Source organism: Nicrophorus vespilloides, unplaced genomic scaffold (assembly GCF_001412225.1).
Source record: "Nicrophorus vespilloides isolate i.1.1-1 unplaced genomic scaffold, Nicve_v1.0, whole genome shotgun sequence".
NCBI lineage: Eukaryota > Metazoa > Arthropoda > Insecta > Coleoptera > Silphidae > Nicrophorus > Nicrophorus vespilloides.
Genome location: NW_017095946.1, coordinates 141,931 through 154,403, shown reverse-complemented (window position 1 = coordinate 154,403; position 12,473 = coordinate 141,931). Strand labels below are relative to the sequence as shown.

The 12,473-nt window shown below is 29.9% G+C and overlaps 3 protein-coding genes and 3 non-coding genes across 6 annotated transcripts in view; 3 read left to right on the top strand and 3 right to left on the bottom strand.

Annotated features, from left to right (window-relative positions):
- The window catches only part of LOC108568898 (larval cuticle protein 8-like), a 985-nt gene extending 736 nt beyond the window's left edge, over window positions 1-249 (bottom strand). The window contains exon 1 of the mRNA XM_017930245.1: window positions 151-249. Within this exon, the coding sequence (XP_017785734.1) occupies window positions 151-249 (99 nt within the window). The remainder of the gene's footprint in view (window positions 1-150) is intronic.
- A 1,187-nt stretch (window positions 250-1,436) lies between these two features.
- LOC108568947 (endocuticle structural glycoprotein ABD-5-like) lies at window positions 1,437-1,875 on the top strand. The gene has a single exon (XM_017930297.1). It carries the CDS (start codon window positions 1,446-1,448, stop codon window positions 1,797-1,799), a length of 354 nt encoding a protein of 117 aa, XP_017785786.1. The 5' UTR covers window positions 1,437-1,445; the 3' UTR covers window positions 1,800-1,875.
- A 4,653-nt stretch (window positions 1,876-6,528) lies between these two features.
- On the top strand, window positions 6,529-8,864 carry LOC108568927 (endocuticle structural glycoprotein SgAbd-8-like). Its single transcript, XM_017930277.1, has 4 exons — window positions 6,529-6,601; window positions 7,870-8,099; window positions 8,260-8,533; window positions 8,596-8,864. Exons 1-4 carry the CDS (start codon window positions 6,590-6,592, stop codon window positions 8,680-8,682), a joined length of 603 nt encoding a protein of 200 aa, XP_017785766.1. The 5' UTR covers window positions 6,529-6,589; the 3' UTR covers window positions 8,683-8,864.
- Window positions 8,865-11,100: 2,236 nt separating this feature from the next.
- Trnaf-aaa lies at window positions 11,101-11,176 on the bottom strand. Its single transcript has one exon. It is a non-coding gene; the product is annotated as a tRNA-Phe (tRNA).
- Window positions 11,177-11,888: 712 nt separating this feature from the next.
- Window positions 11,889-11,960, bottom strand: Trnad-guc. Its single transcript has one exon. It is a non-coding gene; the product is annotated as a tRNA-Asp (tRNA).
- A 187-nt stretch (window positions 11,961-12,147) lies between these two features.
- On the top strand, window positions 12,148-12,219 carry Trnah-gug. Its single transcript has one exon. It is a non-coding gene; the product is annotated as a tRNA-His (tRNA).
- Window positions 12,220-12,473: the final 254 nt, after the last annotated feature.

Genomic DNA, 12,473 nt, shown 5'->3' with positions numbered 1-12,473 from the left:
GGAATTCTTCATCAAGAATCTGAATTCAACCAAGACGGTTCTTACAAATACAACTTTGAGAGCGAAGATGGAACTAAAGTTTCAGTAGTTGGATCAGTCAAAAATGTAAATAACGTAGATGTTCATGTAGCTGAAGGCTCGTATTCATACCATGGTGATGATGGTAAAGATGTTGTAGTCCAATACGTCGCCGATGAAAATGGGTATCGTCCACAAGGAGACAATATTCCAGCATCTATCCTGAAGCATTTGGAAGTTTTGGCAACAGCAAAACCACCCAAAGAAAATTAATTTTTTTATAATATATGAATACACACACAACTTGAATAAATATAGAATTTTGAACATTAAACTTTTTTTCATTGAATATTTGTTGACAAAACTCCTAAAATCATACCAATTTTCTATTAACATCCTGTTTCCTTATAAACAATATTAGTTTGAGCAAAAAGTTTAAAATTAATTATATATACCTATATGTCTTGAAGATATAATTAGTAAATAAATAACTTAACTTAAATGTTACAAATTATAATGATTTATGTTTGATTTGCATTATAGCCAGAAAAATTGTTAAGATTCATTATCACTTGAATTGTTTTTAACAACAACGCTCTTGCAAGTAAAACTTTCCTACGACGATTGAACAAATTTGGTAATTTCAAATATTACCCTAATAGTATTAGTAACATTGAAGATCTAACCAGATTTGTTTATTTATGTTACTTTCTGTGGTATAAAAATATTAAATATATTTTGTGTATTTATGTTAATTTTGAATAGCGTATTTCTGAATAAATCAAATACGAAATGAAAATATGTACACAATTATTTACAACTTGATATTAATCTTAAAAACCGAAAAAACCTTAATAATTTAATTTTATTAAATTCTATAACTTCACAAGTATACTTTTTCGTTTTCATTCGATTATACACGTTATTTATTTTAATTCATTTATATTTGATACATTAACTATAACTATTAGCTTTTCTCTATAATTTTGTATTTAATATTATAATAATATTGTTACTTTATAAATTTAAATATTAAAAAAAAATAGTAAAACATATATGCCATATATAACATTTTATCTAAATAATATAATGAATCTCACTAAATGTTAGTTTTATATTAGAATCCATGTTTTAATGAAAAAAATATGGTTTCATTCATTTTGTTTAATTTGCAAAAAGATTAGTAACAACTTTAATGTAATCTAAGTATAAAAACAAGGTGAATCTTTTTAAAATAAACACAACATGCAACAAATTCATGACAGTAATACTAATAAACCCATAAAGAAAAATATTTAAATAAATTACTAAAAACTGGTAGAGGAGATTGTAATCCAACGAGTAATTTTTTGGGTAAATTATCGAGCTATAAATATTACATACCTCTTTCGATTTGGTATCAGTTGTCCATCGACTAAAGCAACAAAATGTTCGCTAAAGTATTCATCCTCGTCGCCATCGCAGTTTACTTTGTAGCTGCTGAAGAAGTTGGCATCCTTCATCAAGAATCCGAAATCAACCATGACGGTTCTTACAAATACAATTTCGAAAGCGAAGATGGAACTAAGGTATCTCAAAGCGGATCACTGAAAACAGTCAACGACAAAGAAGTTCAAGTTGCTGAGGGTTCCTTCACTTACCAAGGAGACGACGGTAAAGAAGTTAAGGTACAATACGTAGCTGATGAGAACGGATACCGTCCAATTGGAGACAACATTCCCGCATCCATTGTGAAGAATTTGGAAGTTTTGGCTACGGCCAAACCACCAAAAGAACAATAAAACTTCATTTTATATTGATTTGATTCAATGCAAATGTTCAGTAAAATGATTACAATATAGAATTTACCTGATTTACACACGCATTCCAAAAATAAAAATAAAAAAATTGTATATAAAAAAGAATTTAATAAAAACTGTATATTCCACAGAAACTTTGAATAATTTCATTTTTTTAATACTGCAAATCCTACTGTTATTTCCTCATACATGCATTCATGACAGTAGGTTATGGCCGGTCATATTCTCAATTCAGGGTTGGAATGAAGTTGTCCAGCCTCAATTCGCCATAAACAATCTCGACTTGAGCTTATTCAAATGTGAAATACTCATCGTTTCACGTTCCCATTCTACATTCAAAAATTCCAAACGTCGCTCGGAATTTCAGCCTTGGAGCATCCTTACATATTTGCAGATTTATTATTAAGTCGTATTTGAAAATTATCTTTCCAAATATCCAAAAATTGCATTGTTATCTTGTTGATATTTATAATTAATCAAATACGTCATTTAACTATATGTACAAGGACAAGTATAACAGCAAAAAAATCACCAATTAAGAGCTCTGATTTGTTATATATACAAAAGCAATTGTATTAAATGGTAATTGGAGTAATTAAGTTTATAAATATCGCATTGAACCAGATGTAAAAACTGAGACAGACTCGTAAATCCGACAACGTTCTTGAAGGTTACTATTGCATTGCAGAAATCGTGAAAACTAAAGAATTCCATCGTCTTCTTTCCATGGTTAAGTTTAAAGTAAACAACTTTTAAAACTGAATGTGAAATACTGCAGCGTTTTGCAAACGTTTATTATATTAACCCGACCTTTATGATTTGATTCCCACTATTAATAGAAACAACTGTATTCTTTATACGCATTCAAATTGCAAAGTATTTAAATTTTTATTTTCCTGTTTTTGCATACTAGTAATTAATATTCTCGAAACATGAAGCAACTTTTTATAAAGCTAAAATATTTCATAAAACTATTTGAAATTAAAGCAAAAAGAACTTAATTTCTTAATATGATTGAATTTAATTTAATTATTTTACAATAAACATTTTATTTAATTAATATTCTGTAATTATATAGAAAATTATTCAATTTTTTATCTTTAACTACTAAATTTTGTACTTCTTTTTAATTATTTTTGTATACCCAGAGAAAAGTTTGATATTTAGAAAATAAGAACATTTTAATAAATTTCGATTTATTTTTGAATTAAAATTTAGTAAAATTAAATATATTATTCAAAAAACTGTTTTTAGTCAGTTTTAAGTCAAGATTACCAATAAATGTTTTAAATTAGTTGATTATTTTATATATAAAATATGTTTTCCCTAAAAATTCAAAATATATTAGTTTATGAATGTATCGAAGTGTAAAAATACTTGCAAAATAAATTTAGGAATTCTGTAGAATTGTATAACAGCAGTTATTGCGAAACGTTCATAAATGTTAGATAATAACGAGTAATAAAAAGAAAAGAGGCAACTCTATTTTTTTGTCTATCGTAGAGTATTACCGTTTCTTTTGGTAAAAACTGCATGGAGCGTTACGTAAATTTCTGAAATAAACACAATGGGACAAACAGATATTTACATCTGCAATCATTAAAGGCAATCGTTAATGACAATTTTATACAGCAGTTATAAAACATCAGAGAATATTTAAATGTCTGCATTATTCATTAAATCCAAATGTCATTTAGAGAGTTTGGTCGATGAATCCATTTGGGCGAGCCGAAGAAAACAAAAACTAATAAGAAAACAAAATTAAGCGATGATCAAGAAATTATTTATAAGATGACTACGCTATATTCGGGTGCAGGAAGAATATATAATTCAAGTTTCAAGGTTGACAATTTCAATGCACTTACGTGCGTTCGCTTAACGTACATTAAATGTAACTTTCTCCATCGAAACGAGAAGAAAATCGAAGAGAAGTAATTGGCCATGACACCTGAAGCAACGAAGATTCGAGAGAACAAAAAAAGAAAGAATATAATACATTCGATACGCGAAGCACGAAGAAGATGCATCGATATAATAAGAAAGCGAAACATCGATTGTCGTTGCGTAACGCATTTTCGTGCACATCGGTAAAACCATTAAAAAAAAAAACGAAATTCGAGTACCTGGAATTGGAATAGCAAGAAGTATTAATTAAGTATTTTGATCTATGCAAATATGGAGCGTAACAGGAAAAAAAATTGGAAAAGTTTGTTACGAAATTTGAGGTGTGATTTCATCTGAAATTCGGCTCGCAATTGAGAACAATAGAAGTTGTTATTAGAGCTCTCGAAACGGGCGAAAGAAGAATGATGCGAGAAAAAAATATTATTTGTTATTCAAATATTGGCACGAATCGTGGCAATTACACGTTCAGCAAAAGGTACAAATTAAGATGGCAACGAACATCCTGCAGTTTCGTAATGCCAATTGCAATTATTATGCTATAAACGTGTCGAACGGAAACGGCATTAAGATTCCGCGTCATTATCTCCGCAATCCTTCTCAACAACATGCAAAATGCATATTTTTTTGTTGTTGTATTTATTAACATTTGTGTTATATACACTCACTCGCTCATTTTTCACAGTTTCACTTTTAATCTTTTACCGAAATTTGCGAAATGAAGAAAAGAAAACACTCATCTCGGATCATCTGCTACAACGAAATGAATTTGTTTCGCAGTCGTTCTGACCTCAAACACTTTCGATTCTGATGCCTGATCTAAATTCTCCGTTTCGTGTTTTAACCGAAAGAAGATATAAAAAATATGACGAAATTAAGTTAACATTTTTATCTGTCTCATATTTTTCAAGGTAGCGCCATTTAGAACAAATTTAATGTATTCAAATATTCTAATATGCACTTTTATTTTACATTGAGTAAAATTTGAAATAATTTAAACATATAGAAAAAAATCAGGCAAACTAATATAAATAAAATATATAGGAATAAACATTGCATTACTACAATATTCTGAAAAAATGTAATCCGAAAATTCAAATAATATACATTAAAAATAGAAAACGTATTTCTATAATAATAAGAAAAGAAAACACAATTAGCTGTTACAAATACATTATTATATATATTCAGTTAAATCTAAATATAAATTACGTAAGTATTCATATAACCAACATTTTCATATAAATTAATCTGTTGGGGATGTAACATACAAATACATAAAATAAAAAATGATATAATATAATATTAAACTACACACGCATCGAAAGACACAAACATATGACAAACATAGCAGAGACAATATTCTATTAAAAAAAGGAAAAATTAATGCCCTTAAAACCATTAAGGTAAAAGAAATACAGGAATACGAAAATTATATACAAACACTATAAAAATTAAATAAAAAGATAAGAACAATCTTACATGCAATACCAACCCCAGGGAAAACGGACGACTGCTGCAGAAAAGTACAAATATTTTTTTGTTATTGTAACAAAATATGTAAAAAATATAAGCAATGCAAATAAAAGTTACTTTCATTATTTTTTCATCTGAAAATTAAATGTGTTATAAAAGTTTGGTATTTAAATGATGATAAAAAAATATGGAAATGATCGGAAGCAAAAAAAAAGTTGAGAGACAATCTAAACGTATCGAATGTTTAAGAAAAAAAAGATGTTATGCAAAAATGGAGTTTCGAAAAGAAAGTGAGAATATTAATAAACTATAATCAAAATCAGTTGGAGAGCAATAATGTATTATAATGTATAATTATTGTTGAAAATAACGTATATTAAATTATAATTACATTTTCTTTATATTTCTAATTATCCTTTTAAATATACCTATTATATATACTAATTTATTGTCTATTGTCATAAGTTAAATCATTTATATTAAATTTGACCTTTTGAAATATTCTAGTAAGATTTCATGTTTAAGAATATATTTTAAACCATAGAAAAAAATGTAATAAACATACATTGTTATTTACAGTGGAACCTCGCTTAACGAACACCTCGCATAATGAGCATTTCGATTAATGAGCAAAATTAATAGTAAGGAAAATGACTCGCTTAACGAGCGACGTTTCGTTACATATTATGTGTATTTTTGAGTATGTTTCACAATACGAGTATTTCACTATACGAGTAAATATCCGGAAATTTTGGAATGAATAAAAATGTATTCGAAATAAATTTTATATTCAAATATAGGATACTATAATATTATTTATATAATATTTTATATTGTAACCAACTTTATTTTTCAAGTAAAAATTGAGGATTCAGTGATAATTTATAATGCTTTAATAATTAGTAGTCTGGAATGAGGATGTATCTGTACTCTGATGCATTTAGTTGTAAATCAAGTTATCTCAATGCAAATATTTGCAGGACCTTAGCATTTAATTTATATAAGCATTTCGGACAGAATTTTACGGAAATTACGTAACGCAACAGTTACTGAACAATTATTTGATGGCTGCATGCCAAAACGAATGGCAATGCATAATTGTTAACTAAATATTGGCTATCGAAAGGTCTGTGCAATGATCGTCCAAGAAGAAGAAGAAGAAGACGCGATGCTCGGCATTCTTTATACCATATATTCTTTTTTCCGACGTCTTTTCGTATTCGTCTTCTTAATGTATCAAATTACGAAACTGTATCACAAAAACGATTATGAACCGGTGGATGGATCGAAGTGGTGTGGTTGGATCGGAGTAGAAGTGGTATAAATACAGAATTCACTGCACGTGTCTCTGTGTAATAGACGTGAACTCAGAACGGACGCACGCAGAGAGCAACATGAAGTTTTTGGTGAGTTCCCTCAATCAATCCATATATATTCCATTATTACTTAAGATCCTCATCATTTCGCGGGAAAAAGAGAGAGCGAACGAGAAAGAATGGAAGTCGGAAAAAAAAATAAAGGCGAAGAACACGAAGTTACCTTTCACTCTTCAGATGCTTCGGCCTCTGACATTTCGACGTTCGGGGGAAGAGTGAAAACGCGAACGGATTTCTTCGGTGTGGGAAGATGGGATGAGAATCAATTTGTGTGTTTTGTGCAATAAGCGAAAGCGCTCATATTTGACATTTAACTCTTCTATAAATATTGCTCTTTATGGTGTGTATTCAGCATATTTTAAGCGATAATTAATACAGGATATGTACCTATCTTTCACCTTGCCTTATGTAAATTTTGATTAAATGAACAACCAACGTCCGAATCGAAATTGTAATTCACGTTAATAATAAGTAAAAGCCGATCGAAATTAACTATTAGATAACGCACAGAAATCATTTTAGACGGCTCCGGGTTTCTCGTCTGACCGAACGTTACTATCACTCACATTTTCTCGACTCGGAACATTCTATTATTTAGTAAAATAGAAATAGATAAAAATGTATATTACATTAACAGTAAATCATACTTTAGCTGATAGTTTTTAAATGTTTTTCTATAATTGTATTCGCACTGCCAAACTCTTGATAATAAACCATTATCAATACCTCGTTATAACAATTTTACTTTAAACGTGTAAAATGAAATATTTTATAAGAGCTATTTCTTAAAAACAAGTATTTGAAACTGTTGCATAATAGAAATGCGAAGCTTTAACTGTATTAACCACTGTAGTTTCGAATACCAAAATAAACAACATCATCTTTATATAATGTTTCATATCATCAATTGAGTAATCAATATGTTTATGCTATATTAATGCACGGGTATTACATAAAAAATATCTTTAAATTTTCAATAGTAAATTGTTATTTCTTAACTTAAGTTATTTGTAAAATTAGATAGATTTGTGGTTGAGCACGTTCTTGCATTTTTTTTATTCAGTAAATTGGCATTCCGCAAACTAATCAACTATCAGCTTTCTCCAATCACGCGTGATTTATCTCTGCGAAATGATTTATTCCCAATTGGAATTTATAATTTAATTTTGACTGAGTGTACAAAAATGTTTAAATTTTAGAAATTTAACAAACGAATAGTGAATTAAACTTTTGATTTGTTTGTTGTTTTGTTGCATTGAAAACTGTAATTATATGTTTGTTTGTTTTTTTTATTGTAGATTGTAGCAACCGTTTTGTTCGGTGCCGCTTTGGCCCAACAACAGAGGCGCCAACCGGCCCAATACCAAGCTGATCAATACCAAGATGAGCAAAACCAAGATCAATTCCAAGGCAAGCAAGCCCAACAAGTCTACCAACAGGAATCCAAAGGCAGGCACGAATCCACCACATTCATCCCAATTATCCGTTTCGATAAAGAACAAGGAAACGACGGCAGCTACAAATCATCGTAAGTTGTGCTCATTCAACAAGGAAATCGATAAAAATTACGACCGGTTTCTTCTTTAAAAGGCAACTGGGTGTAACGAGATAAACTATCTACTTTTGTCAAGACTTTTTCTCTTCAATGAGTGTGTTATATAAACGCTGATTAATTGATTTTTTTGCAGTTGGGAAACTGGTAACAACATTTTGGCCCAAGAGGAAGGTTTCTTGAAGAACTTGGGACCAAACCCTGAAGATCCAGGTGAAGACTTGAACGCCCAAGTCCAACAAGGATCTTACTCTTACACCTCCCCCGAAGGTCAACTCATCACTGTCACCTACACCGCTGACGAGAAAGGTTTCCACGCCACCGGTGACCATTTGCCAACCCCACCACCAGTCAGCCCAGAAGTACAAAAGGGACTCGACCTCATCTACGCCGGAATCAAGGCCCAACAGGTTTGTTGTCAACATGTTTTAAAGAATTACATAATACTTATAAAATATTCTTTCAATTTTAGGAAGCCGCTGAACGCGATGCCGCCAACCCACAATTGAGAAGGGAAAACCAAATCCCACAAGACCACAACGGCCAATACCGCCAATAAGTCAAGTTTCTTTTTTATTTACACTCTTTCCTATGTCTATGAAATTCTTATAATTAACGTGATCACTTTTCGAGGCTTACTAAATCCATCTAGTTTACTTCTTTACACTAAGCCTTTATAGACTGACAATCACACGTGTGAAAATAAAAGTAGAAAACACCTGGTTTCGAATGGAAACTATTTTTTTGAACTGTGTAGATAATGAACTTTATTTTGTACAATTGAATTTTACTATAATACTTTTTTATGGAATACACTGATTGATTTCTGTAACTAATTGAGTTTTATTTTATCTTCGAGATCCCTTTGTTCCTACTAATATTAACATTTTATTAGAAAATCGAAAGTTTGATTTTCTTAAAATAAAACTTTATGATTAAAAATTGTTCTAACACTAAATTGGTAGGCAACCATACTAGCAAAACATAATAATTTAATTAAAATTAATACAAAAAATAAATACATTCATTGATAATCACATTAAGTAAGTATAAACAAATATGTTTACATAATTTGGTTTCATTATTTTCTGAAATACTATTATCAAACTGAAAAAACGTTCATAACTAATTCCCTTCCTTCATTATTGCAATAATGAAATTTTAGCAAGAAATACTTTTATTTGTTTTAATAAGTTTTTAATCACGAAATGTATATCGTATTTTAATTACTTTCAATTATCTAAAGCAACAAATGTAAAAGTGAATTAATTTAAAATTTATAGACGGTAGATAATCAACATTTATTTAGCACATTATGAATATTATGTAAAATTCATGTGACATGACAAATAATTATAGTGAAATTTGAATTTGTAGAACAAAAAAAACGTAAGTAACGAAATTAAAAATACGTAGTACAAATACAGGTAAACGTCGTTTTGCGCCGGTTCGATTTACGCCGATACACAATAACGCCGCTGTGAGATAACGCTTATTAATTGCTGATTTTACACTTATATAGAACTAAACCCTATAGTTAACTCACTGTAAATATGGGTTTATTTTACGCAGATTGCGACGGCTTTTGTAGGAACTGAACCCCGGCGTAAAACGACGTTTAACTGTATTTCCATTTTCGACAGGAAATAATCAGTTCAACAATTGAATACTGTAATTTCAATTATATTAGATATACAATTAATTATATATTATGAAATCCTTAATTTATTAAATTTTGACAAAATATTGATATACAGTCAATCCGATAACATTCAATGCGTGGAGGGCCCTAATAAAAACTTGCTTAGGGTCCTCAAATACTAAAACTTACTAAATTTTAGGGCAAACGACTTTTTCAATGTGGTCCTCCGAGATCCGACATTCCACGTTCTCGTCATCAATTGTTTCACTGTTATTTAGGACTCTATGATATTCTCTATTTCAAATCAAGTGTAGCCTCAAATAAAAATTTGCTAGTTGCTAACAAATTTTGAGTATGTAGACTAGTGATTCCCAAAGTGGTCTATATCGACCCCCAGGGGTCTATGACAACCTGCAAGGAGTCTACGTCAGCGAAAAAAAAATTTTGGGGGTCCATGAAATGAAAATGGGGGTCCACGACAGTGGATCTCAACATACACTGATAGTACCTATTTACTTACATTATACTATCTTATAATATAAAGACATACATTATTTATAAAAGTACCCATAAAGTAAAAAAAAATATTATATATGTTTATAAAATTGTGTAAGTTGTAGGATGTAGACATTCGCTTTGTGGTCGCAATACTTTTTAAACTTGTAAAAACCTGGAATATAGTCATACCTAGTGGAACGGGGGTTCAGCGCTGTTACCAATCTCCTAACGAAAAAAAGAAACAGACTGTACATTATTAGCCGAGGAGATTTAGGATTAAACCTTACAAAATTGACGCCAAATGATGATAATTTATTATTAAAGCATCAGCTTCATCCTTCTCACTAAAAACATTTATTTAGTGCTTAGTTTATTTTATGTTACGTATATTTTATATAACAGATACAAAATTTTATTTAGAGTAGTTTTAATGTAAATTCAATTAATTAATGTATAAAACTTAACATGTGTTTTTACTTTAAGCACTAAACTTCATTACAGTTAGAAATTTACAAAAAAATCAATATCAGGTAAGTAGGGGGTCTACCCAAAACCGAAAAACATGGCAAGGGGTCTACGACACAAATAAGTTTGGGAACCTCTGATCTAGACATTGAAGTTTTCAAAGGAGCTGCATCCGCTGCAGTAGGTTTCCTGGGAGGAATCTTTGAAGGGTGAGGTAAGGACCAAGACACTTGGAGCATTTGGACAATCAGTGGCGGTATTAAAAAAGAATCCCTTATGTAATAGCATCTAGAAAGAAGCCGCTTGTCCAGTTATTATTAAAATTTTGAAAGTTTTCTGATAATTATGCATTATTAATATTTAAAAATAAACCTCCTCAGCGGGGATTCGAACCCCGGTCTCCCACGATCGTTTTATGTGGGGATACTAACCACTATACTACCGAGGATATATGTTTATTTCTATATTATTTATTATTAACAATAAGCATACATTATTTGACAATGAAATAAACAAAATTAGTATAAAAATTTAAAAAGAATCCTCGCCGGCAGGGAATCGAACCACGGTACTATAAAAGAAACTATAATGTAACAGCATCTAAAAAGAAGTCGCTTGTCTAGTTATTATTAATTTTTTTCTGATAATAACGCATTAATATTTAAAAATAAACCTCCTCAGCGGGAAATCAAACCCCGGTCTCCCAACATTTCTGGTATTTGCGGATACTAACCACTATACTACCGAGGATATATCTTTATTTCTATATTATTTATGATTAACAATAAGCATACATTATACGACAATGAAATAAGCGAAATTATTATAAAAAATTTAAAAAAATCTTCGCCGGCGGGGAATCGAACCACGGTACAATAAAAGAATCCTTCATGTAAGAGCATTTAGAAAGAAGTCGCTTGACCAGTAATTATTAAAAATTTTAAAGTTTTCTGATAATGACGTATTATTAATATTTAATAAAAAACTCCTCAGCGGGGAATCGAACCCCGGTCTCCCAACAAATATTTTGTATACGGGGATACTGACCACTATACTACCGAGGATATAGGCTTCAATTTATATTATTTATGATTAACAGTCAGCATACGTTATACAACAATGAAATAAGCGAAATTATTATAATAATTTAAAAAAAAATCCTCCCCGGCGGGGAATCGAACCCCGGTCTCCCGCGTGACAGGCGGGGATACTGACCACTATACTACCGAGGACTTATAGGTTGTTATATACAGAGGTTGTAATTATATAGAGCGACGAATTCTAATTTTTAATTATTAATTTTTAATAGTTAAAATTCATATTTATTTTGAATATTCCCATGAAATATTAAAGTTTAACAGATTCTCAGATTCTCGTTAATATATAGAATTTTTTACATTGTTTACATAACCTCTAATAGCCGTGATCGTCTAGTGGTTAGGACCCTACGTTGTGGCCGTAGTAACCCAGGTTCGAATCCTGGTCACGGCAATGTGTAAACATTGTCACGGTAGAGGAATATTTTTGTTTCTTTTTGAATATATTATAATTATTGAAGAAAAGAATATTTCATTCTAATTTTACATATTTCTTAGTGTTATTATTTTTCAAAATAAAATATAATATTAAAATTAAGAAAATATATTTTTTAATTACTTTTGAATTAAATTAATTCTTGATAATTAATGTATAATTAATATTACTTTATATATTATTAAATAAAGTAAAAACAAATTATAGAGTAA